Below are 26,280 nucleotides of genomic sequence, written 5' to 3' on the forward strand. Positions count from 1 at the left end.
CCGGTGGTGTACAAAAAGTCCGACTCGTTGATGCCTTCGCGAGTGAAGCCCACCGAAAGTGTGATTCGGCAAATCGCAACAACACCACAACACAATCCGGGAAAATGACGATGGTACACGGTAAAGGACCAAAGACATATAAAATGCATTTGCCGGGTATCGCATTATATTTCCCGGAAGGCGTTGTTGAGAAAAGAGGTCCTCTCTAGGGCCCTCGTGTCCAGACTCCAAATCTTCGTCGAGAATGCGGGAAACCGCTTCCAACACTACGCCACCTTCCGGGAAAATGGAGATCATGCCCGGTAAATGATCATACATGTGTATAGTCCACTTTCCGGGTGCAAAATTCAATTTGCCGGAAGGCGTTTGTGTGCAGTGTTGGAATATTTGAAGTCTGCAAATCTGGTGCAGAATGCGTACTTTGAAGCCTGAAGGGTGTACTGGGCAGCGTTACAACACCGCACCACGTTCCGGGAAAACTTCAATACTACCCGGAAAGTGATGAGAAGTATATATTCTTCATTTGCCGAATGCAAAAACTCATTTTCCGGGTGGTGGTGTGGAAGCAAATGTCGGACAAGGAAGGTGGCACCCAAAGTCGCAGCAGAACCTCCTACCAAGCCGGCTGAGAACACGAGAGGCTTCACAACACCACAACACAATTCGGGAAAATGACGATAGTACTCGGCAAATGATCAGACACGTGGATTCTCCATTTACCGAGTGCGAACTACATTTTCCAGGATGGCGTTGTCGAGATATATGCCCGACCATGTAAATCTCGGATTTGGTGTGCCCTGCCATACAGATTTGGACTAAACCTGGCTTCCCGGCACATCGATGCATCACCACACCACATTCCGGGAAAATGTCAGCCGCACCTGGGAAGTGATGAGCGATATATATTCTCCATTTACCGGGCGTCAGATTTAATTTTCCGGGTGTCTTTGCGATGTCTTGAGCGATGCGAGTATGCGATCCGAAATCCGAAATCCGAGATGCCCTCGGCAGAACTCCGGCATCAAAGCTCATCGAGACCTCATCTGGTTTTGGGACCATACGTCTTCAAAGTTCTTCTGCAGCTTCTTAACGTCCTCTGTCGCCTGTTGCGCTACAGATTGTTGGGCATCTTGAGCTCCTCGAGCTTCCTCCGCAGCTTCTCCCCGTCCTGGGCGCCGCTGGGCGTCTTGAGCAGCCTGGAACCATCGATCGAGCTCTCTTCGAAGTTCTTGCTGGGCGTCTTGAGCAGCCTGGGACTGTCGCTCGGGATCCATTCTTCATCTTCCCAGCGTCCTGTGTCGCCTGTCGTACTGCAGCTTGTTGGGCGTCTTGGGCGTCTTGGACAGCCTGGAACTATCGCTCGAGCTCTACCTTCTGGAAGTTGGACGCCTCAATGGCCGCATCGGCGCCGACTGAAACGCCGTACACCATCCTGTGCTTATGGAGTTCGCTGTCGACTGACCCAGGTTTTTGGCTGCAGAATTTATCCCTCAGCTCGGTGCAAGGGATGTTGACCTGGTATCCAAACGGAGATTGAATGATTCAAGGCACGACCTTTTCATGGCCTTCAAGTCACGCAAACTGAGCTGGACCTTCGCCTTTTCCTCGACATTCTCTGTCGCCTGTTGCACTGCAATTTGTTAGACTTCCGATCAAACTCTGCCCTTGGGACCTTGTCACTGTCATCAGCATCGGTCGCTTGACTGGCAATGGACATCTTGTCCCATCCTGGGCTTGTGGACTTCATTGTCGTCCAAACGAGATTTTCGGCTGCATGATGTCCTTCAGCTCGGTGCAGGGGAGTTTGACCTGATATCCAAACGGAGATTGAGCGAAGTAGGGCTCCTGAGATGATGTCGCCTCCACGGCTTCGATCTTGGAGTTCACGTTGGAGCTCATAATTCGTTGGGCGAACGAATTAGGGCTCCTGAGATGATGTCGCCTCGACGGCTTCGATCTTGGAGTCCACGTTGGAGCTCGAGAATCGTTTGGCGAACGGAGTACGGCTCCTGAGATGATGTCGCCTCGACGGGTTCGATCTTGGGGATTCCAAGGCGGAGAGCTGGAGGACGGCAAAAGTCGAGAGTCGGTATGCAGAGAGCGACAGTGGTTCTTGAGACGATGTCGCTTCGATGATTTCAATCTCCGTCGAAAAATCCAAAGGTGGAGGCGAATTGTCGTTGACGACACTGAAAGTTTGCGTGAACGCTCGGACAAGCGCATGATGAGGAATCTTGACATTCAGCCATCCACAACGTTGCCAACGTCATCGTCGATATCATATCACCTTCGCCGCCTCCCATGTACCGTTGCAGTCATGCGGAGTGGTGACGAACACGTTGACTTTCATGCGTTGCAAGATCGGGTTGGTGATGGTTTCGGTTGCCGGTCTGTTCGCAATTGCTGCTCGTAGATCTGACGGGGGCACGTTCAGCGCGAGCTCGTTGATGGCCGCGGACGTTGCTCAAGTGCGCTGCACCGGCTTTACTGCTGCTGCTGCTGGAGCCGGGCAAACCTTGTCTACAACTTCCCTGATCTCCTTGATTGACTTGTTTGGCGTCTTTAGCACGGCTTTTTTGATGGCTTTAATCTTGGCTTGCAAAAAGTCACGCATGCTGACCTGAACTCTCGCCTTCTTCTCGGCGTACTCTGTCGCCTGTCGCACTGCATCCTGCTGGACGTCGTGGGCAGCCTTGAGCTGGCGCTCTAGCTCGTTGTTAGCGGTAGAGAGCTCTGTGTTGGCTCGTGTCAGATTGTTGGTCACGTTTGTGATCTCCTCTCGAAGCTTCCTGTCTTGATCTTTGGCTTGTTGTTTGAATCCCGCGATGCGGTCATCGAAGCGGGGCGTTGCCGCCATCACCGTCGCCAGGACCACCAACATCGCGAGATGCTCATCAAGCAGCAAGCGGAAATTGCAAAGCTGAAGGAAGAAGACGCTGAACTGAAGCCGCAAGCCAACGAATTATGGAGCAACCTAGCGACTACGATCCGCCCATCGTGTGCTAGCTACCACCATTCGTCGTCCAAAGCGTTGACGAGCGCAATTCTGCATCGTGCTACTTTGGACATTTGTCGAAATGTGACGAAAAGGGCAACCTTGCTTGACTTTGTGACAACCTTGCTTGACTCTAGCTATTAACCGAAGTGATGTTCACGACGCTCAATGGCCACAACGAAACGTTCAGGTAAATGCGAAGAAGAATCATTCACTATTCTGATCACTTTGACCTTACATACAGCAAGGCAGGTCCATTGTTGTATTGTGTACATTGCTGTCTATGATCTATTCTGCAGCACTGCCATCGTCCGTCAATCGCATCGCACATCACCTTACGCTCCCTGCAAGCATTACAGCTAGAATCCTTACGTCGCTGGCGGTAGGCTCGCTTTTGCTGTGCGGACATTGAACCGTGGGAGGGCGAGTCATGGCTCATGTACCGTTCTGGACCCATGTCGTTCGGATACCTATAGGAGTGAGACATCCCATTTGGAAGGTGCGGCATCGCTCTAGGAGAGGCCGTGCTACCGGAGGAATGGTGGTGATCGGTCGGGTACGATCCGCCGTGAAGATCCTGAAGCTGGATACGCCGAAGACATCCTGCCGGCAGCGGAGTGCGTGGGATAATGGCCGCGGTCTTCCACGTAGTGCGATCGGTCTCACTGATTCACGAGGCTGGGAAACCTCTTCCCGGCTGGAGTTCTCGACCTTCCCCTTTCGATGTCATGATCGGTGTCATTTCCATGAACACTCCGCCTTTATGCGAGGGGTAGAATGCCAGATACTCAGGCGAGTCGACGGTCCGAGTGGTGATGATGTTCGAATGTTCTAGTCTGGACTCCATGGAGGGAGACATGACTGCAGCGAGTTTATGTGTCGCGCCGTCATTAAGCTGGAAGCGAACGCAAGAAAATGAGGAAAGAAGGTTACAGCTTAGGACAGCAGCTCCATTGCCAAAGGACACCACTGCACCGCTCAGGGAGACGAGCACCACTGCACCGCTCAGGAGACGAGCCGTATGACTGTCTGGTGCCATCTGGCTAAGGTCGTGGACTGCTTCACGCGAACGTTGGGCTATCGAGCGGGTGCCTCCTGGCTGTCGTAATCGTCGCTATGCAACTGTCTCCTGTGCCGCTCGCAGAATTCGCGATGCTGCTATGATCAAGCGCGATGCGTGGGGGCCAGAACGGGCGGCGGCGGCGTTGAGGAATGTCTGGGATTCCGAAGAGGCTGCTTGCGTTGCTTGTCCTGACTTTGATCAAGTGTGCGCGCACTGCCCACACGCTTCGACCGTGGGCGTGTCGAGCTGTGCAATCATTCCGGGCTCATAACCAGTTGAATCGGGTACGAGGTTGCAATGTCGCTGACAACCATGGTGGCTGCTATAGCACATCAGGTATGATTGATGTCCGTGATATCCCCGTCGTTACCTCTCTTCCTGCAATCTCCACAACGCTTCGTGCAGTTGTAATCACAGTCGAGCACTTCTCTGCAGGTGTCAAGACAAAGGGGGGTGTGTCAATTGTCACGTTGACGGGGCAAGGAAGTTCCCTGTTGTGAAAACAGCTCTCGAAGCAACGCGCGCCGATTTTCGTGTGGCCGCAAGGGAGTGTGACCGGGACATCGTTGACAAAGGTGTTGCAGGCTTCGTTGCACTTTTCTCCGCATGGTGCGGCACATCCGTGCTCGCAGCTCATTCTTGGCTTTGGACATAGCTTCATGCATTGATACACCTCGTGAAGCACCTCAGAGTGGTATGGCGCACCGTAGGGGTGACCGTAGTCCAGCACATTGTCGAATGCAAGATCGCATAACATTGTCGTGTACACAGCTGAACTTGACGCGCGAGAGTGTCTTTTGCCAATGATCCGAGTTTGTCTCATCGAGCTTCTTGCCAAAATCCTCCGGATCTTCTACAACTCTCTCATTCGCTTCACAAACGTCGTTGGCCTCGAGAAGCGCACGGTTCGCTTCGTGCCAGTCGACGTGAGTTTCGGATTCGACCATCACGATCAGAGGGAGAAGGTGCAAGTATCCGGGCATGCGATGCCCGTCTGTGCGGAGGTGGGTTTCTGATGGCTTGGAAGCTGCGGAGCACTCGTCATGCAACTCGGCCGCGTCTGCCATGTCCATATCGTCGTCGAAAGCAGAGAAAAGGTCGCTTGTCAGCTGCTCGCTCACCTTCCAAAAGGCATAAAAGGAGATCTCGATCCAGTTGTCAGTATCCTGTTGCAGCTCGTTCTACTTCTTCTCCGAGCGCCGCCGCGTAGGAGGCCGGTTCACGGTTGTAGCTTGTCCATTCATCCATCTGCTGCTCTTTAAAGCTCGCGGCTTTCGTCGAGATCGGTAGCAATCGTCCTGCTTGCGGCGCATGTATTATTCGATGGTGTTGGGGTATTCGTTTTCGAGGCTCGCGAGGGGGCTGTTAGCCGGAGTCTGCTTGCAAAAGTGAGTCAGTCATTGTTATCGAGAAATGTTGAGAGAAGACGTTTGCGACGATGTTACCTGGGAGTGCTGACGAATGATTCTCATTCTGTGGCGAACGTGTGGTCCTCCTCGACGACGTCAGTTCTGGAGTTGGCCAAACACACTGCGTTCATCGCTGCTTCTGCCTCGCGACAGGGGATGGATTGGAGGGTTACATTGCCCGTGCTCCAAGTATGTCCGATAACCCTCAACTCTTCGGGAGTGCTTTTGAGCTCACGTTTGTTTTGATTTCTTCTTGGTTGTATTCGATCGAAACATAGGACTTTGTCGCCATGGTAAGAGTGACCGCGCAAAACGGCTTGTCGGTGAAGGATGTTGGAGAACGTGTTGAAGGAGAGCGTGGCGAGCAGGCCTGTGGTGAAGTGGCTTGTGGTGGAGGACTGCGGTGAAGGTCGTGAGGGAAGGTTGTGGGTGACGGTTGTGAGTGGCACGTGGAAGGCGGCGCTGCAGACGGCCAGGCGAGGGAGCAGAAGGACCTTGTCGTGGGCGCTGATCTCAAGGTCAGCGTATCTGGACTGGCTCAAGCAGCGAGTGAGAACGATGGAGGTCTTGTGCTTGCGGATTGTTAGAGTCTGCACGTGTGTGTTTCTCGAGCTTGTGCAATCACCACCATGGCAGCCTCCACAAGTCCCTTAGTTCCTACCTCATTTAACGAGATCTTCAGCTGCTCGCCTGCATGAATCCGATTCCGTTCGATGTCATCCCAGAAGGTTCCGCTGATTTGCCGCGAGGCTTCGTCCACTTGTGGCACGCTGAGGCGGACGTGTTGGATGAGTTCGACGAGTTCGCAAGGTACGAGGCGCAAGAAGCTGATCAAGGCAGTTGTGCTGGTCGACATCAGAATGACGGGAAAGAGGAGAACTTCGATGGCTTGGTGCCGGATCTGGCTGTTAAAAGAAGTGGAGGAATTGGCTGGCAGAGAGATGGTGGCACTTCGGCGGGAGTTGCCTCATCAGACAGAGTCTTGTCGTTGGTGAGCTTTTTGTTGATGCAGGTCTTGCTGTCGTCGGAGAACTCCACGTTAAAAGCAAGGAGCGACAAGAGGCACGTAGGCGGCGTCTCTCCAGACCACAGCTCGTTGCAGATCATTCGACAGTGGTCTGCTCCTGGCTCGGGTTTTGTTTCGAGCGACTCCTCACGACTTAGCCGGTCGATATTCTCCTTCCTTCAAAGTCAGTAGTATGCCCAATGATCCCGATCATGTAGGTAGAACGACTGTGACCCATTGTTGAAGAGAATATCCGGCAATCGCCATCTCTTCTTCCTCGGGATCTGTGATGGCTGTGGCGTGTGAGGGGAGTTTGAGGTAGCTTCGTCGAACGGAGACGGAGCAGCCGAAGCATGATGTTTTGACTGTGATGCCGTAGGCGTACCTACTCTTCTCTGCTCAGCCTGTCTTGATCTTGCGGTGATTGTATTCTTGCATCTGTGTTTCGAGCAGGGCCGTCGGCATGATCTGGGCGAAAGCTCTTACCGCCGGTAGCCGCGGAATTGTGGCACTAGCACGGAAGAACGATCGGGAGCAGACTCGAAGAGATCAATTGCGGACTTCTGAACCGAACATCCCTCGGGTATCCTTGATGAGATACATGCCGTAGCCATGACATCCTCAATATCCGGTGACTCATATGACAGAGCAACTGCGGCTGCAGAGATGCCACGAAATGGCCAGCGAAGAGCGTCACCCGAGCAGATGTCCGCGTCGTGACTGCCGTCGTGATCGTGCCGAGGCGTGGAGCTCTGGATACTCTAGCATGGTAGCCTCCCGCTCGTCGCTGATGCAGGGCGACTCATCTTCAACGATGATGTCGACAATCATTCTTCTGATCGCGCCCGTCGGCGGTCCGTAGTCGAATCAGAGCAAGGCGGTTTCACGGTCTCGGCCTGGGAACTCAGCGCAGCACTCGTATTCCAGCGCGGCTAAAAGTTTCGGGTTCGCAAGAGTTTGAAGAGCTGGGATGTTGTACTTGTCGGTCATCGCTGTGATGTGAACGTGAACCGCTGGGGTGCAGGTCTCTCGACTAGTGAGGTCGTAGTCGATAGTATGAGTGTAATAACATTGGCATGGTATTCGGACCAATCCGCCGTCTCGGTCTTATCGAGGACGCTCACTTTGGCCTCTCGCGAGCACAGCGCCATCAGCACATCCAAATGCATGGCAAGGAGCGAAAAGATGCACTCTCCAGATCAACCCGTCAGACATGAGTCGGATGGCTTCGCTGAATCCCAATTTGAGGCGCGGCGCAATGGGCGGATGATGACGCCGACGTGAGTAGGAGATGGGCGTGCTGCAGGTGATCGAGAGCAGGAAACGGCCGTGATGCAGGTGATCGATTTGAGATTCGAAGTCGCTCCTATGGCAAAGCATCAGATCGTGCTCCAGACGTGGCAGTGGAGTGGATGATCGTTGTCCAGTTTCGTCCTCCCTTTTCAGCGTGCTCATCCTCAAGTCGAAGCGCTGCCACTCATGCTCTTCATGTTCATCAAAGCATCACTCCGAAAACTTGTCCGTGCACCTTTGCGTTGTTCAACTCTTGCCGTCTCACTTCAATCCCTTCCTCTTCCCGTTGTACTCGCCAGTCTCCTCCGCCATGTCCAGAGTTCCATTCTCGCGTGGTCGGGGGTCACGACGCAGCTCGGTCGAGTGATCGGTACCATCAAGGTGATATATGATGATTCTCAGCGGTTCCGAATACATGTTTGTCCGTGTTAGTGCTTGTAGGTGGACGACGTGAAGTGAAGATCGACAATTTGAATGGGAGGGTTCCGTGAACTGGATGAGCCATGCATCGTAATCCCATCTGGGCTGTGATGATGTATGCAGCGTATGATTGACGATTCTATCGACACTCTCTGCCGATAATTGTGCCGCCATGAAAGGCCTGCAGTAGGCGAATTGCTTCATCTGGAATGCCACGATCCCTCATTCTCTGAATTTGGTTTCTGGCAATACAATGATCGCCGGAGTGAAACCCGCGGCCTCGAAATCAGACACGTAGTCTGCCATGGAAAAGGAAAGTGTTGGGATGGCAATATCGATCTGGCGCAGGTATTGATCTGTGGTAAATCGAAGAGGCCGAACCGGCGGAGGAGTGTGAGATATCTCAAATTCGCCGTAACCTTGCATGAAGTGGGTGCGTGAAGTGCCCAATGCCTGTTGCGTTTCGCAAGGTTGGTAGCTATGAGCATTTCCGGTATACTCGGCAAACTCAGCTTCCATTTCATCTCGAAATCGCTGTTCGGAATCTTGGGACTTGCCGTCCAGATTGCTGTGATCCTCTTCATCTTCGGGCTCTTCGGTCGTCGCATCTCGGTGGACCTGAGTAGCCTCTAGGTTGCTGTCTGGACGACCCTCGGGTAATGTATCAGCAAGTCCTTGGGTCCACAGACGTGAGGCTTCCTCGCCCATGGTGAAGTCCATCATATCCGTCCCGGCTTCTGCAGTCTCCGTCGTGTCTTGAATGCTTTCCGTGTCCGAAGAGCTCGGGCCGACTTTGACGTCCTGAGTGCAGCCGTCTCTGTCGACTCTGTAACCTCGTCGTGGTGGTCGTATTGACTGAACAACGTTATCTTCTTCACCCTCTGCGATGGAGTCCCCTGATTCACCAAATACGGGTTCCAAAAAAAAGATGAACAGTGATCGGAATGCCTCGAAGGGGTGGAGAGTCTGGAGAACCTGTGAACGACCGACTGATTGGCGGGAGAGATGAGGACGAACTGAGGAAGGGACCCTAGAGAGTCTTCGAAGGAAGACCACACTCGTCAGCGGTAGAAGAGACCGTAGGTGTGGAAGAGCAGAGACTCATGGAAACCTGCGCGCTGCAGGCCCAACACATCAGCGGCGGGAAAGACTGCGGTGGTAGACAGAGAGCCCATCGTAAGCCGCGAGCGCAGCGAATGATGGAGAGCATGCAACAGACGCATCGGCGAGGGAGAGCCTGCAATAGACAGACCAGTGAGGGCGAGTACCAATGAAGACTGCGGGCTCGACGTGGAGATTCCGCAAAAGACAGATTGGGTATTGAAGACAGCAGGAGGCTACACTTGACATGAGACTCTGCGAGAGACATGACAGCGGTCAAGGTAGCGGTAGGCTGCGTGGGCGGGATGGCCCATACGGGACAGGCGCTGCGGACACAATCTTTCATGCTTCGTGACGCTTTTGGATCTCGTGCGCGATGGAAGTGGCACGGGTGCGCCAGCTGGATATCGAAGGCATTGAAAGTAGCTCGGTCGCAGCGGTAAGGACGAGGTCAACTTCTTGAGGTTTTGTTTGATGGCCAGTTGGCCAGTTGCATGTCGATATCCAGGAATCTCATGATAACGGAAATATTCGTATCCTCACTCCTCTGCAGGACCGAAGAAACCGGCGTGGAAAGCGTCTAGTATGGCCTCACTTGCATCGGTGACTAGCTTTGCTTCCAGTTCGTCTTCCGTGAGCTGGGACGTCTCGATCGTATGATCTGGCTGCGTTCCGGTGGGAGGAACGGCGGTCGCGCGCGCAACCGCCACTGTGAGCTTCAACGTGTCCAGAGACTCGTATGAACGTTCAATTTCCACTTCTTCTTCCTTGCTCAAGTTTCGCTGTTCAGTATGGTACTGCAAACTCTGCTGGATACCTGCGAGCGCAGATTCCAATGATGAAATTGTGAGCTCCGCATTGTACACTGCGTTGCCCAAACGGTCCCGTTCTTGGTTCAATCTTTCGCGGTAGCGCAGGTTCTGTTCGTCCATGGCCTCGCGTTTGGCACGACTCCGATAAAGATCCTTCATTTTGGTAATGTTCCGCTCGATCTGCTCCAATGGCCTCCATGGCGATTTAGCGACCTCGAGCATTACACTCTTCCAGACCTTCACCGTCATGCCTTGAAAGTTGCTTTGTGAAATTCCGGCTTGCTCCACGTTTGTCCCACCAGTAGTAGAGTAAGCGTTGGTGAACAACGTACCGATACTCTCGCCAACTTCCGCAGCGTTCTCGCCCAGGACGTCGAAAAGGTAGACTTGGAACAGCTTAAATCCACGCTTGGGAAAAACCGTTTTGAAGATAAGCTGTATCAGCTGGAATAGCAGAGGGCTATCGACCATTTTGAAATGATCGTAGCACCTGCTGTATCCTTTGATCGCAAGACCGCATTCTCCAGGCAAGGAAATGTGAGATACCCCTGCCGCGATCGCTGCAGGAAGTACGACGTTGCGGTGGAATATCGTGAACGCGAGGACTTTCTCACGTAACTTTTCCAGGTCGAGCTCGGAGTGAAAGAATGTCCGCGTGCTGCCTTGCCCTCCATACATTGCATTGACAGCTTTTCGTATACGCTTTTTTCCGTGGAGCGTTGAACATTCTACTTCGAAAGCTGCACGTCCCGTCGTGAAAGCCTGTACCTCAGCTGGATCATTTCTGTCGCCTTGAATTTTGAGGGAGATGTCGAGGGCCGTGAGGAAAAACTCGTATTTGTCGGTGGCCGGTCCACATCCGTCGTGATCAGCGACGTTTGTCTTGGGTGCTACTTCAGCTTCGATCTCGAGCAAGACGTCGGCCACTGCAAAGTAGTCGTTATCAGTGCCGAATGCGTCGAGTAGTCTTTGTTGTTGGTCTGATACGTATGTTGGCTTCACTGGGGTGGCTACTGGCGCCAGGACCAGTGGTAGTTGATTCATTCTGTTGTTCTGATGTTGCGATGGTCGGATGTGTTGTGTTGGCGTGTCCGTCGTGAAGAAGGCTGGAAATCATATCGTGGAACACGACTTCACTAGCGCGGTAACTTAGCCGCGAGCTTCTTCGGTCGGCCACAACACGATGCACATCCTGACTAATCAGTACCTCGACAATGATATGGGAATGAGTCTGACTTTGGATGAAGAGTTGATGCCTTTCATGTTTGTTCTTCATTTCCAAACCAGGCACCCCTCAATGCTGGATTTCTGCTCTGCTCTGCTCTTCAAGCAGCACGATGGCAGCCCTCGTCTTTGCATGTTCCCGTCTCGACACCGAAGATCACCTTGATCATATTTTCTCCATCCTCATTAGCACTTTGCCACTCTCCTCCTTCCTTCGCAAACTGTCTCAACGATGTTCCGGTGTCATCGATGCCCGACCCCGTTGCCAAATCCAAGCACGCCCCTTTCGTTCCTGGCATCCAACAAATCGAGCCGACGTCAGGCGTACGCTCAGCAGCTCGTAACAACAAGACTGCTCGTGAAAAGCGCAAAGAGAATGCCAAAGCGCATCATTTTGAAGAATGCTCAACAGCATCACTGTGGAGAATGCAGGGTGCATCGAGTGAGAAGGCCAAAGGGTATCGAATAAGAATGCCAAGTGGCATCGGAGTTGGTGAATGCAAAGTGCATCGATTGAGAATGCCAAGTAGCGTCAGATCAGGAGAGAACATTGCGAACAGGCAGTATGCGATATTACTGCTGGAGATCGGGTAGAACCCAATACTGCAGATCATTGCTTTGATATCCCTGACGTAGTGATGCGGGAAGAGGTACAGCCATTGGTCTGAACTCGTTCCGGATCCTCACACAGATGAGATGATCTTTTTGACAAGTTGCACAGGTTTCATCTGGGAGATCCACATTGGGAACAGAGACCTTTGAAAGCTTGGTCCGTGCACATAATCCTTTGTCTTGCCGAACATCGCTGTTCTTGGACATCATGGCTGAAAATGCCTTTTTGTTGGCGCAGAAGACATCTGTCAGGTGTGGCTTGACCATGTCCTTAAATGACTGTGTCCAGGTCGACGCTGGCAATCTTTGATTGCTCGCTCCTTCGCTCCAGAACTCGAGGGCGTCAAACATATCCTGTGCAGATGGCGGCGAAGCAGCTAATCTCTCGTCTGACTCTTGGACGGTAGACCTCCGTCCCTTGGCGTGCCGTTTGGGACGCGCAGGCATGCTCGAGCCAGTCGTGATGTGGTTGGTATTCTGTTGTCCGGGGGTATGGCCTTGGACCTTTTCCGTGGGATGGGATTCCTCGGTGGACTGGGAACCCTCCATGCGAGACCTCTTATTTGGGCGTACTTCTGACGTGGGAGGCTCAGGCAGAGGTGACTCAAGCCCATTTGTCACAAATTGTGAGCTATAGCTTTGAGAGTGTTTCGCTTGCGTTCCACTCGTCGGCGTTGGCGGCATCGATTGCGATACCGTCAGACTTGGAGGTCCTGAAGGCGCAGCAGAGGAAGGAATGCTGCCGATGACTTGTTGTTTGAGTTGCCGGTTCTCTTTCGAAAGCTCAAAGTTTGTTGCCAGGATCTCTGAGGTGTCAATGTCGATGCGATGATCAACTTGATACCTGAGAGACTCGTTCTCTCCTTCGAGTTCCTTATACTTCGCCGTGAGCTGATCATGGGTATGTTTTAGTGTATTGTACGTCCCCTCATGTGAGGGCGTAGCATCGATGGTATCTTGAAGCTGGCGGGATTTGTCCTGTTCGGCGGAGAGCTCTGCACGCACCCCAGATAGGAGTTTGTTGGCATCGTCGATCGCTTGATTCTTGAGTGCAACCTTGCCCGCATGCTCACCTTGCGTGAATTGCAAGGTGGAATTGGTCTCGTTAGCAATTGTCACCAACAGCGTCCCCGGCGTTATCCTCTGCGCCTTCTTCCTCGAGTAGTTCCGCTTCTCCTTCTTCGTAGGCGCGTTAGATGACGAGTTGGTATTGGTAGTCTTGATTCGTGCGGCGAATGAAGGCGGCCGCGTCGGTGAAGATGAAGGCGGTCGCGTCGGTGAAGATGAGTTCGCTGTAGCCTTTGGGCGATCGTAGGCGCACGATAAACAGCTGTCCGTAGGGTAGTTCGGCGATGTTTTGCTTTTCGGAGTTGCCCCAGAGGTATAAGGAGAGCGACTTCAAGGCGAACATCGCTTCGTTTATTGACGGTATTGGTGGCGCATCACGAGGACGGGAGTGTCGAAGGGAGAGAGGTCTGGCGTGGGATCCAATGCACAACTCGTGCCACAACGGGCCTCTTTCCAACGTGGACGACGACATTTGTACTCGTACAAGCTTCGCTTCGAGCGGCAAGGAGCATATGACGGTGAGAGCGACATCCTGAGCTTCTCGGTCAATGCGGCAATATCCCTGTCCTTCTTGGCAATCTCTTGATTCTTGTTTTCAATGATGGTGCCTCGCTGTGTACAAAGTTCACGCTGATTGTAGGTTTAACCTGTGACAAAGCTCTTGAAGTCCAGGACGAACTTGCTGCCAAGAAAGTTAGCATCGCTCTGCTTGTCACGCTGGTCGACCTGCCTCAATCTGTCGGTGGCCGCGTTCACCACCGAGGTGGCTTTGTATTGAGCGTCTGCCACAATGCGTGAAGCACTCTCACGTGTGATATCGAGCTGTTCCTGTGACCTTTGCACCAGCTCGGAAGCGAGGTCCGGCAAAGCCCTGGCGGTTTCGGTAATCTTGGTGAACATCTTAAGTTAGTCCTGACGGGTCTCCGGCCTCTCTCGTTGACGCCTCGCCTGTCGACTGCTCGATTTCCGCTCCGGCAACTTGTATCTAATCGGTCTCTTTGTCCTCAGTGGCAATCAAGGAATCAGCCGAGCTAGCTTGGGGCTGTCGCGCTGCGACGTCCTCAGAAGTGGATACAGGGGAGAATCCTTGGAACTTCGATTCGAATCCTTGACTTTGAGAGTCCGGTACTGTTCGGCTTTGCTTAGTGCCCGGCTCGTGTGTGGAAGATTGAGTCGGAACTTCGGTCGAAGAGTCGTGATCGTCGAATCTCTCGTATCTCCGCGAGTGAAGAGAGGCCATGGGTGATGGTTCTCATCTCGGTGACGTCCTTGTTATTGAGGTCTTGAAGTTCTTGGTATGTCATTGGGCATGTATCATCATCGCTGTTGCTATCGTCTTCGTATTGTGTTGACATTTTGATGGCAACGATGTGTATTTGATGAGCGTGGTGATGGGAAGGATAAGAGAAGGTCTGGAAGAGGAGATGTGATGCTCCATGGCTTTTCGAGACTGTGAGCCAGGAGCCATGTGAGAAAGTTACGACCCAGCGCAAGTTCAACGACATCTCACCACCCCGACCGCACATCTCGAAGCACGCATTGACAACCCAGCTCACGTATTTTCGAGACAATGTCCAGCCTTTCGCACTTGACCGTCGCATCTGTATATCCTCCCATGATGATGTCGGTCGTTGCAGTCCGAGACCACATTATCATAGCACGACTGCCCATGGCGCGACAGCCTGCTTTCCACACCCAGATCTCAACAGCAACAGAAGGCGACGACGACAAAAGATGGATGGCGTCTCGAATGTCGCAGTCATCCCAGTGTGATGAGGGTGAGTTGTCGTGGCAGCGGAAGGAGTATGGATAAGAGAACACGCAAAGTTTTAGGTGGAGGGCGGCGGCCATGCCCGCGGGGAATGAGCCGAAGGGACCATATTTCGTACCGCATCGTGCCATTGCAAGGGAACAACATCCGCAATGCTTCCAGGTTGTTCAAGCTTGGAAACGGAATCAGTATCAGGTCATTGAACGGTCAATTCTCAACTACATTTTCAATGAGTCTATTTGATGCTGATCTCATTCCACCAAAGCAAGCCGCTGATCTGTCCACAGGTCCATTCTCCGACGTTCATGACCATCCACGATGCCCTCCAACACATCCGACATGCGTCACCCTTCCCCTCCTTGCAGCGCAGGCAATGCAGAAGACACCGTCGCGAAAGACGCAGAGTCTGTATGACGCCGGACAAAGTGGAGAGCAATCTCGAGGCACAGAGATACCCAAGATGCCGCTTTTGAGAGGTACAGAGTTACCCAAGAGACTGCTTTGGAGAAATACAAGAGATACTCAGGAGCGATGTGTTGGAGAAGTACAGAGGTACCGTTGAGACTCGCTTGTAACAGGCGCAAAAGATGACCCACAAGGATTGCGACAGAGATGTATAGACATACCCGTAAGACTCCGATGATGGAGCATTGAGACACTCAAAATGAGCATGGTATGGCGAGACAAGGCGATGTCTGATAGACTTCATCGAAGGAGCGCAAATGCGCTCAGCAGCGGTGTCGCGAAGAGGCATAAAATACCCGGGAGACTTCATCGGAGTGCGAATGCGCTCAGAAGCGGTGGTGGGAAGGGAGGTATGAGGATACCCATGAGTGTTGAGGTACAAAATGTACCAGGAGATGGAGAGGGTGTTGAGCCTTCCAAAGGAAGGCGCGCAGAGAATTCTAAGACTCTCCAGCCATGTATGGCTTGACCACGTCCTTGTTGTACTTGCTCAACTGGGCAATGGTCTGCTGCTGGGCGGTGATGGTCGCCGTCTGCTTAACGAGGACGGCCTCCAGCTTGTTCATTCGCTCCTCCATCGAGGTATCAGCCATGGACTTGGCCGGAGACTTCTGGGCAGCCACTTCTAGTGTATTGCAGCGCGCCTGAAGTTTCTCGATCTCATCGGACTGAGCCGAAGACTTCTTGGCAACGTTTTCCAACATCTTGCATCGCATCTGAAGTTTCTCGATCTGAGTGGCCAAGGAGTCTTCGTCTGGATCAGCCGAGCTCGTGTTCTGAACCTTCTCGAAATTCTCAACTTTCGTAATCATGTCGCCCACCCTCTTGCGAAGGGAGTCGTTCTGCGTTTTCATGAAAATGAAGGCATTGTCGTACTTCGCCGTGAGGGCAACGAGTTCTTGCTGGATCTGAGAGTCTTGCGATTCCCTACCATTCATGCTTGCCACCAATTTTGACCACTTGCCATCAATGGCAGAGTCGATGAAAGCTTGAATATCATCTGGCAGCGGCAGAGCCCGAAAGTTTGCTGCAAGTGCTTCAAACTTGGACTGTATCTTGCTCATATGTTGCCCATGCATGGTATCCATGGCTGTTTGGAATTCTTGTGCAAACTTGAGTGTCCCATCTAGATTGGACTTTGAATCGTCCAATTGCTTTTGAAACTTGTACATGTTGTCGTCAACCGCTTCAGACACATACTTCTTCGCGGCATTCTCAAGCTCGTAGTGGATCTGAGGTAGAAGCTGCTTCTGCTGGACCTGTGCCAGGACCTCCCTGTGACTTGCGCGAAGCTCCGTGGAGAAATTCTCAAGATCAACTACGAGCAGCTTGAGCCGCTTTACTTCACACTGAACGATGCCGAATGTGTTGACACCATCTTCAAGACGAACTTCGGCGTTGTGGACAATGTTCTCAATCATGTCACCCCACTTCTTGATGCACTCGGGAGCGATCTGTTGAAGTTGGACGGCGACGGTTGCGGAACCCATCTCCACGCTCTCTCGAATGCTGAGCAACTCTAAGGCGACGTCGACATTTTGATTCTGCTCGAGACGTTGTTGGAAGCCCTCGAGCAGATCAACGCACTTTGCGCCTTCGGGCCAGGAAGAAGACAGCGGACGGTTGACTATGTCTAGAAAGACCTGGTATCCCCTGCCTTGCGTGAGATAACCGAGCTTCTCTGGCGCGATTTGCCGGATGCGTATCTGCCACACGTTGGCGGCAACGGAACTGATATTATCAGTCGGCGAGCTATCGATGACTCGCTTTGGTCTTCGTCGTGGCGTTGATTGTGCTGGAGCTGGCGTCTCCTTGAGGACTTTCTTCGCAGCCGACTTTTGCAGCGTGCTCTTGCCCTTAGCACCGGTCTTCTCGGATTTCGCAGCCTGCTTCCTGATCCAGCTCTCGACGGCGAGCTCGTTAACGTGGTCTTTCGGTTCCCAAGTCGGCACGTATTGTTCGCCGGTTTTAGAGTCGTCTTCCCAATCAACGTAATACTTTGTCTTGGTCTCTCCGATGATGTCGCGGACTTTGTATTCCTTGTATTCCTTGTCCGGGTCGATCTGTCCGTGCGGATGCTTTGAGGGCCTTGAAGTGTTTCGCTTGATTCTTCGGCTAGTAGGAGATGTCACTGTCAGTCGCTTTCGCTTGGCCATTATGGGCGCCCGATGACGATGTCCCGGAATGCAATCTCTGCCATGGTTTGATCAGTATCTTGTGCATTCCACCCTTGCCTGCCGGAGTGCATCCAAAAAGTCTGTATCCTTCCACATGCGAGGCTGTTCAACAACACCAGGCGTTTTCTTCAGCAGCTCGCGAGCTTTTGGGCCAGTGGTTGGATCCAGCTTGACGTTGAAGAGCTCGGACACGACATCATCCCCATCCTCATCAAGATCAGACCATGATTTTCGACTGTGAGAGTACTGAGCTTCCGGCCGCAGGTGCGTCCAGTCGATGTCAGCGGCCAGTGTGTATTGGAATCCATTTGGACCACCGAGAATGCGCTGCAAAGGATGCTTCTTCATGGCCGTGGCCGGTGGCATGATCGACTTGCAAGTGATGGCCAGCTCGTTGAGGGCAGTCTTCAGCTTGGCTTTCTCTGCCGCCGCCTCGATCTGCTGCTCGGTGCGTTCCTTCGCAGCCTCGGCTTCGCGCTGTGCCTTCAGATCGTTCTCGATCTTCTGCTGCTCAGCCGCCCGCTTGTTTTGCAATCTCTTCTGATCCTTCTGTTTCTCATGTTTGGTCCTCTTCTTGAGCTTGGCTTGATCTCCAACGTCCACGTTCGAGTCCGGGTCAGAGTCAGGGCCATAGTCTATACCGTCCGACTCGGAGTCGTCGTCGGATGGTACAGGTGCGGAAGAAGGCATGACATGTCTGGTTGACGCGTCGATGCTGAAGACCTTTTGCTTGCTTGAAGTCTCTGTTGCCGCGAGCGGCACCTCGTGAGACTCAGACGGCAGCGAGGTTGATTCTTGATGTTGCACTGTTTCTTGTTCATTTTGACTGCCGTCATCCTTGGACTTGGAGCCAGAGAGCTCCTCATCGCCGTTGCCAGATGTAGCAGGAGGATTGACGGTGGTCGATTCTTTGTTTTCGTCGTTTTGAGTCTGCGGCATGGAGTATCTTGCATTCAGATTTGCGAATCGGTGTACATTCATTGTGTGAGGAGTAAGATTGTGTAGCCTCGTTGTTGGCTTCTTATCATTATATCATGAGGCAAAGGCACGCCTCGACATAATCTCCAGACTCCGACTCAGACCAGCGTCCACACCTGAAATAGTGTTGATCGCCGCCATAAACTCGGCATCTGTCGGGCAAAATTGCACCCGTGACGTCCGTCTGCGTTGAGTCTTGAGTTGACTTGTACCTCAGACTCTCCGGTAAGTCTGCCTGAGTCCGAACGCCGGATCCTGCACAGTCTTTCTTCTTGATGCCGAGCTGGTACATTGTCTTAGAGGATTGGGTGAGCTCGGTGTCTGGGCGAACGAGCGAGCTTTTGAGCTGCCGTCTCACGGAATTTGGGAGAATCGCCAGTAAGTTTGGAAAACTCGTTGACCATGAACGCGCATCTCCCGTCGTAGTCCACCTGCAGCAGTGCCAGTTTCGATTCATGCTCGGCCGCGTCTTTTCGTGCTTGTGTGCTGCGCTTCCATCCGGTAACTGTGACGTCGTCTCTCTCCAAGGCTAGGAATGCACCCGCAAGAGCTGTCTTGCCTGCCAGCGAAAGCTCTTCGGAGCAGTTGCTCTTAGTGTCCATCTTACCCGTCCCCTTCCGGCCTTGTTTGACGAGTGGTTGTTGTCGCTTGCGTGGAGTGCCCTTTGCTGTATAGGCAACTGTGTCCAGTCCGTCGCGTTGAAGTAGCTTGGCTGGGTCGCCGAACAGCTTCAGCTCGTGGTCTCCAAGTAGATATGCCGCGTTCTTGTCTTTGGCTGTCAGGATTTCCGTCGCTCGAGCAGGGTATATCTTTCCCGTCTTGTCGAACCAGTCGGGAGCCTCATTATGTCGGCTGTACGCTACCTCTGTCATGCCCTCGGACTTGTATTTCCGGCCAATGCGCAACACGTCTTTCAAGGCCGTGTTGGAATTCGCACAATCCAGTTTCGGGTATGAAGTTTTCGACTCAGCATGGCGGTGGTGGTGAGGGCGACGGCTGGTGAGGGCAAGGCGGTCGCGTCGAGGAGGCGTGTGTATCCAGCATTCAGTCCATCTCTTTCAAGCTCGTTTGGTGTCCGATAGCGCTGGTCTTGTCTTGGTGAGGTTCGGTGCAGTGGTCGTTCGCTCGGTGAAGGCTCGTTCGTTCTGCGAGAGCGGTGTAGTTGTTGCAGCGGTGGTCGGTCGGAAGTCGGTCACCGTAACCATCGCAATGATGCGCTGAAGTCACGGTTTGACGGGCTCCGTGGAGCTTTGCATGTGGTAGTCGGTCGTTCGGCCATGGTTGCGAAGCCATGATTGGCGTGCGTGGCCAGCGTTCAGTCCATCCTTTGCTAGACGGCGCTGGTGGAGGCGACGGCTGTGGACATGGGCGGCATGCAGTGGTCGGTCGTTGGTATACCAGCCGTCCAGCACGCCCCTGCGAGGCAGCAGTGAACCTACTAGGCTGGTGAGGGCGGTGGAGGTGCTCAGATCGTGGCCGAGGCTACTGAATCTTTGATGCGAGCGGTGGCATGGTCGTTACGGTGTGATGAGGAGGTGGATGTCGTGTTCGTGGCACAGGAGACTGTAAAGCGGCTAGGGATGATGGAGCTCCGCGATGAGGATGCGACAACTCCACGACTGCCAGCGGGGTGGTGCATGAGATGGGCATTCGACTTTGCGCGTCCGTATTGACGAGCTGTCTCTTATGGTGCTCACGATGGTGGATGTAGCTTTGACAATCGTATCGCAGTGTGCTCTGCAATAGCATGTATCCAGTGTTCGTTCCATCTTTTACTTAATGGCGCCAGTGCGGTTGCGCAGCGATATTCGGCCGTCGGCGTGTGTAGTAGAGTTCTGAATGGTGTAGCTACAGGGCAACCTTGGTTTGACCGTTGCTCTGCACTAATGTGGCGCCTGGCGAAGGCGTTGTTGCTGTGGTAGATTGCGAGCGTTCACGGCATGTTGGGCTTTTGAGAGCAACAGCAGCGTCTGTGCAGGCGTGATTCGGGTGATTCGGGTGATTCGGGCCTGTGAAGGCTCGAGGCGGTATTTCGAGGGCGCGCACTGTGGCGAGGCAATGGTGCGGAAGTCGGTGTGCCATGGGCATTTTGAGGCATTTCGAGCGGCAAGGTTGCGGACGTCAAGGCGGTATTCGGGCATGTGAAGGTTCGCTTCGGCTCCGGATGGCCGGTGCCTGTCCGAGGCGGTGGTTTATTGCTGCCTGCGTGCAATGGTCGGTTTGAGGCGTTGCTGCATCGAATCACTTCGCAGTGCTGCAGCCTTGAGGCGTCATGTCGTTGTCAAGATGACAAGGGCGCAATTTGACCCGCCGTACTTTCTTGTCGGCGCAAAAACACAGCCGACAAGCTTTGATTACTAAGCTTGTCGGCGCAAAAACCCAGCCGACGGGACAAGCTTTGAATATTAAGCTTGTCGGCGCAAAAACAGTCGCATCCGGCTCCCGACGTCCTGAACGGACTGGTGTTCAAACGTTTGGCCGAAAAGATCGTAGTTGCGGCGGAGCACCCTTTCGCGGTCGATGCAACCCCCGCCAACGTGGACGACGGAGCTTCTGATGAACCTATGGATATCGATTGAGTGCTTGGGTATAATTTACAAATTCCCTCGAGGGAAGAAGAACGCCAATATTGGCAAGGAGAGTGATGGGCTGAAGAGATCTGTGGTAGGACTCTGAGGCGGCATATGTTCAGCTCAGATAATAGAATCAATGTCCATTACTGACCATGTTTGTTCCTGTATATTTAACAGTATTGACATTGACGACGTTGTTAGGCGAGTGATACGATACGATGAAGCTGAAGGGTAGTTATAATTCCATGTTATAAAAGCGCAACGGTACAATTGCCAATTTTGGCGTCAATTACAATGTCGGCCTCGCTCGCAATGCAATCCCAGATATCCAAGCACCCCGCGTCCAAGCTACTACGTACTAGAGGTGTCCTTCAATCGCAACGCTCATGAACGATTATCTCGAGAAACTGGGGGTAGTCCTAAGGTTAGGTTAGCATGAGACATCCGGACGAATTTGGTCGACTCACATGGAGTTAGTTGTGCGAGCATTCGACTACTTGATCGTCAAAGTGGCTCTCCATCATCCATTCGGGTTGGGGGTGGTGGTCAAAATCTCGCGCTGATCCTCAGAGAAACACTTTTGTGCCACAATCCCGGGTGTCGAATGTTATCCAGGCATATGCGGAGATCGCGGGGAAGAATGACACGGACGCGACGTTCGCTAGTACGAAGCATATGGAGCGTCAGCCACTTTGCAGGCACTTCGATTTAGATGCGAGCTCTGAGGGGGGATTCTGCGCCAATTGCATGGGCGATGAGGTCGTGCACGTCGACAGCAACATGTGACAGGAGATTAGGCTGGAGATCGATCCGCAAAATTTTGCCATATTGGCTGATGGCCACATGCAAGATCATCCCATCTGTTATGCCCAGGAAAAGGGAATGTCTTAGGCGTGTGCAGACACGGGGAGGGTTGAAGGATGCAACACATGCTCGATAACAGTGGGAGTGGCCGATCTCGGCGCTTGGGGTAGTGCCGACACCAGGCGTGTAGGAGCCGGGAGTTGCGCAAGTGGTGGAAGTCGATCTAGTAAGTTGGAGAAGGGAGTAGGAACTGCGGCAGTGCAGGAGCTCGAGGTGTTTGCAGTCGGCGCTTGGTGGTTGAAACCTGATAATGCTGTGTTCGCTTCTAGCGGGCGTCCGCGTGGGATAAACGTCTGCACCGAAGGATAAGGAGTTTCTCCCGAAGGTTTGTTGCAAGTAGTGTGGGAGAACGCTACTTGCTGCCAAATTTCCCCTCGTGAGTACGACGGACGTGAGCGTGCAGCTTGTTTGATCCGCATGCCTGACCGTACATGTGACATCGGACATTGATTCGATCGGGGGTGGGTCTTCCTCGCCGTGCGTTTTGTCACGGGTGTAGGCTCCTCCGTCGTCCAGATTTATAAGCTCTTGCTCTTTCTCATTCGAGTTGACATGACCTGCGTGCTCTTCTACATCCTCTGCCCGCACGAGGTGCGACTGAAGATCATTATCTCATACAGCGTTTGCACCTGCTTTGACGTATAGCTGGCGCTTGTCTGTTGGCGCGTAGGAGGAATCGTTCTTCGGCTGCGTCAAATTGCGCTCATTCGTCGTTGCCTTTCCTCGTTGCGGTTTGGCGCGCCGTGGGCTGCAGTGTTCTGCTAAGCATTCGGAGCGGTGGCAATTTGTTCTTGCGATTGTGCGAAGCGTCCTTTCCTCTGGCGTATGTGGTCTCGCGTTTATAGTGCTTGCTCGGTAGCTGCCTGCACACGGCTGTTATCAAACCTGCATCGGCATTGTCGGCTTAGTTTGGCTTGCCTATCGCCGGGGCCTTCTTTGCTCGGGCAGGATGCTCGCGGGAGTGCCAGGTGCGTGCGATCGATGCTGGCTCTGGGTTTGCTGCGGTCGACTGGGAGCTCGCCGAGCGCTTTGGTGTGAAATATGTAACACAGTCTGGTGTGTAGTTCTGGGAGGAGTGTGGACTTGGTGGTTCGAAGCCTAGGTGAGCAGCTTGAGGAGACACGGGGCCTGAGTAAGAAGATAGCTTTTCTCGACGTCTGGAAGTTGGGCGCTGAAGATGTGTGTCTCGGCCAGGCTGGCGGGTGAAGCTTGCGAAGCTCAAAAGAAGCGGCGTAGAGGATAAGCGGAGTCCTTGCGAAAGGGTGATTGCAGTTGCAATGTGTACTGCGAGCGAGTGGTCGTAGTAGATGTAGGGCAAACAAATGCTGCGAAAGCTGAGGTAACTGTTTTGACCGAACTGGCGACTGCCGCAGGCCAAATTGACCGGTAGCGGTCTTTCCGGACTTCCAAAACATGGCAAACAAACTAACTTCACACCTGTATTGCAGCACGACACAGTGTAGCTACTACAGTTTTGAGTTGACAGAAGGACAGAATATCTTCTTAGAAATCGTCTCCGAAAGTGTCGCAGTTATCGTGCAAGAGAAGGGCGGGATGCTGACATCCTAAAGTAGAGGGCTTATTGCAGCTGCTCTGCTGCTTGTTCTGGAAGTTCGGAGGCGGAGTAGATGTGAAAGGGAAGTGCGACGTATTTGCGGGTCGACCAAAACAAAGGAGGCGGTCCTTCCAGATCCTCCAAGTTGGGGTAGTCGGACGGGCGCAAGACCGATGTGCTGTTTCGGTAATGCAAGACGAGGTTGTGCCAGTTCGCTGTTGAGAAGGTGCGGATGCTCGTAGTACGACTGCTCCCAGATGCAAGTTCCTACTGCCGTGTAAACAAAGCCAGACGAGGGAGGTGTGCACTAAGGTATAAACAATTGAGGTTTGGGGGTTCCGAAGGAGGAGCGTGTTCGTATGGTGCGAGAGTGGCTCGGTGCGTAGTAATAGTGTCTCTATCTAGCGTTCGTGTACTTAACGGGTTTATAGAGGGGGTTGTCGTCTAGTGTTGGGTGTTCCTTTGAGGCTCACGAATGCGGCTCTTGTAGAGCGTACTCGTCCGACGTCCGGCGTGCGGCGGTCGGACTGTGATTCTGCGTGCACCAGTTCCCCGTGCGTACGTATCGTCGTTTGAACTGGTTCTTCGTGTACCAGGTACTCCGTGTATAAGGTTACTACTACTTGCAGCAGTCCCAGTCCTCCTGACATCCACAGACAGCAGTACCCGCCTCCACTGCAGTACAGATGGCATTAGCCCTACCAGCAGCACCATCACGTTCCGCAACTATCGCATATGCAGCAACAGCTATATACACCTTGTTCGCTAATAGTTATAAGCTCGCAGCCGCATGCATAGGCCACACCATAACCCAATAGCACCTCCCCCACAGCAGACTTAGTCGCCCAGACCTGTTCCACCATACATACATCGTTATGCATGAGCAGCATCTCCATCTCCCGCACCTGCGCCGCCTGCGATGACTCCTGCACAAGCCCCGTCTCCGAACGACAAGAGCTACGTTGCGACTGCACCTCCTCCTGCTTCACAGTGGCCTTTCGTGGGTGGCTTGTGTATGTGTGTAGTCGTCGTTTCAAAAAGAGGGCGAGATGACGGCGCAGAGTATCGGTGCAAGTAGAGAGAGCAAGCCTTCTCGTAGTAGTCCCAAAGATCCGTGTAGAGCTGTCTAATCACAGGATCCATGTCCTACTGATCGAGCTGCAAGGCAGTCTGTGCACTTGCAAGGTTGCCAGAAGGCCAATGTTATGCGTGTCGTAGTTAAAGGGTATCGGAATGAAGAGCTTGAGAGACTGTGGTCGCGGCAATTCCGTCGGAGATGCCAGCCGAGACGTAGGTCTCTTCCTTCACGCAGGAGTAGGTACTTTGTGCACTGCTGTCTCCAAACGCAGACTCCGTCAACAGTGTCGGACAACTCGCAGTGTCAATTAAGACGCTGGAGAGCGACTAGCTAGGGGTGCTCCCTTTGCAGAGCAGAAGCCATGTTCTGCTAACTCTCGAACACAGGAGAGTCTACAAATGAGAGAATACAGATAGCGAGAGGTGGATAGAGCTGAAAACACGACCGGATCGACTTCTATTGTAGAACGGGTAGTAACATGCATACTGAACTATTTGTGTATCTTACAACTGCGGTATTTTGACTCGTGCGCTTCTAGACACCATCTGATCTAGTTAGCCTATAGCTACATTCAGCGCAGCTAGACCTCCAGCCCCAGGTACATGGCAGCGAAACCTTCAAAACAAGCTTTTTGGAAAATTCTAAATTTTAAACTTTGCCCCACGAATGTCTAGGAGTCTTCTATCTAGGTTAGCCTATAACCTTCAGGTGCGGGTTTAGAGCCTGTGAACAGCCTTTCAAGTGCTTAAAAGCCCTCCAGACGGCTACCCCAAACCTGGTACCTCCCTTGTTTTCACTTTGTATAGATAACACCAAAGCTATGGCAATGCCCTTGGAATAGCGTCCAAAAGAGGCCGGTAACCATCGGCGCTGCGACTACACTATATGTTCGAGAGGGCTGTTGCGTTTTGTACAGCCGAGGAGAACTGTGCCCGAGAGTTTGCTGTCCGGCTCTGTCGGCTCCGCCCTTGAAACATACTGTACGAAGGCTAACAGGACCATGTATGCACATCTGCTCAGAAAGAGAGTGGAGAGCGATCGGATGAACACTGTAGGAACGAGGTGGTCGCCTCGGCTCTGGCGGCGGCATTTGTAGCGGAGGTATCGCGCGGATCGAGCAGTAGTTGCAGTTGTTGCCGAACGCCTAGGGCAGTACGGGCTGCAACGAGCGAGCCAGTGCAGATAGACGATACATAAACTAACGTCGACCATTCTCAAGGTTAGGCTGTTCTTACGCGGCGTAATATTCTCGGACAAGGCGGCGTTGGCGGTATTGAGATTTGCTACAAGCGTTGCTGTACTTAGGCCCAAGTGCTTACCTTAGGCTATTTGTCGTGATTGGAGAACAAAGGCAGCAGAGGAGGTCGCAGGTATGGGCAAGGAGTGTCTTACAGGGGAGGATTTTTCGTCCCGGGATGCTATCTTTGGAGTATAAGCGTAAGCCCTCACAATCATATAGTCCTCAACACTTGATGTCACAACGCTCTCGAAACACCAGCTTTTCCAGTCACCGCACACACCAATTTCGCACTTTTACCACCTACCACGCCCTCCAGTACCCTCACTACGACCTTCACGTTCCTCGGAAACGTTACAACCCTCATTAACGCGCGGTGCAAGCCCTCACAAACGAGAGAACGAAGGAGAAAGAGCTGGTGACAACGGAGGGCCGGTGAGGGCAGTGAGGGCTCTCACAACTGCGCGGCGAGCCTCAAAACACCTCAAATTCACGAACATTGGCCTATACCACGAACATGCACAATTTGAGCTTTTGCACTGCTCTTACATATGCTTTTGCGTCGCTCTCACCAATATC

At 52.9% G+C, this 26,280-nt stretch overlaps 6 protein-coding genes across 6 annotated transcripts; all 6 read right to left on the reverse strand.

The window, feature by feature from the left end:
* Positions 1–2,464: 2,464 nt before the first annotated feature.
* On the reverse strand, positions 2,465–2,881 carry MYCGRDRAFT_98116 (uncharacterized protein; the record flags this gene model as incomplete). The annotated part of the gene is made up of 1 exon (XM_003846833.1): positions 2,465–2,881. The coding sequence occupies one exon, from the start codon at positions 2,879–2,881 to the stop codon at positions 2,465–2,467; it is 417 nt and encodes a 138-aa protein (XP_003846881.1).
* Positions 2,882–4,312: 1,431 nt separating this feature from the next.
* MYCGRDRAFT_98117 (uncharacterized protein) lies at positions 4,313–5,131 on the reverse strand (the record flags this gene model as incomplete). The annotated part of the gene is made up of 3 exons (XM_003846832.1): positions 4,313–4,377; positions 4,429–4,487; positions 4,764–5,131. 3 exons carry the CDS (start codon positions 5,129–5,131, stop codon positions 4,313–4,315), a joined length of 492 nt encoding a protein of 163 aa, XP_003846880.1.
* A 395-nt stretch (positions 5,132–5,526) lies between these two features.
* On the reverse strand, positions 5,527–11,143 carry MYCGRDRAFT_98118 (uncharacterized protein; the record flags this gene model as incomplete). Its single annotated transcript, XM_003846831.1, has 8 exons — positions 5,527–6,057; positions 6,129–6,372; positions 6,444–6,650; positions 6,960–7,131; positions 7,598–7,839; positions 8,032–8,291; positions 8,439–9,012; positions 9,831–11,143. 8 exons carry the CDS (start codon positions 11,141–11,143, stop codon positions 5,527–5,529), a joined length of 3,543 nt encoding a protein of 1,180 aa, XP_003846879.1.
* Positions 11,144–11,896: 753 nt separating this feature from the next.
* MYCGRDRAFT_98119 (uncharacterized protein) lies at positions 11,897–13,346 on the reverse strand (the record flags this gene model as incomplete). Its single annotated transcript, XM_003846830.1, has 2 exons — positions 11,897–13,114; positions 13,257–13,346. 2 exons carry the CDS (start codon positions 13,344–13,346, stop codon positions 11,897–11,899), a joined length of 1,308 nt encoding a protein of 435 aa, XP_003846878.1.
* Positions 13,347–15,679: 2,333 nt separating this feature from the next.
* Positions 15,680–18,397, reverse strand: MYCGRDRAFT_98120 (uncharacterized protein; the record flags this gene model as incomplete). Its single annotated transcript, XM_003846829.1, has 2 exons — positions 15,680–17,317; positions 17,468–18,397. 2 exons carry the CDS (start codon positions 18,395–18,397, stop codon positions 15,680–15,682), a joined length of 2,568 nt encoding a protein of 855 aa, XP_003846877.1.
* A 293-nt stretch (positions 18,398–18,690) lies between these two features.
* Positions 18,691–19,673, reverse strand: MYCGRDRAFT_98121 (uncharacterized protein; the record flags this gene model as incomplete). Its single annotated transcript, XM_003846828.1, has 2 exons — positions 18,691–19,390; positions 19,591–19,673. The coding sequence occupies 2 exons, from the start codon at positions 19,671–19,673 to the stop codon at positions 18,691–18,693; spliced, it is 783 nt and encodes a 260-aa protein (XP_003846876.1).
* Between the last annotated feature and the right edge of the window lie 6,607 nt (positions 19,674–26,280).

This window comes from Zymoseptoria tritici, chromosome 21 (assembly GCF_000219625.1).
Source record: "Zymoseptoria tritici IPO323 chromosome 21, whole genome shotgun sequence".
Lineage (NCBI taxonomy): Eukaryota > Fungi > Ascomycota > Dothideomycetes > Mycosphaerellales > Mycosphaerellaceae > Zymoseptoria > Zymoseptoria tritici.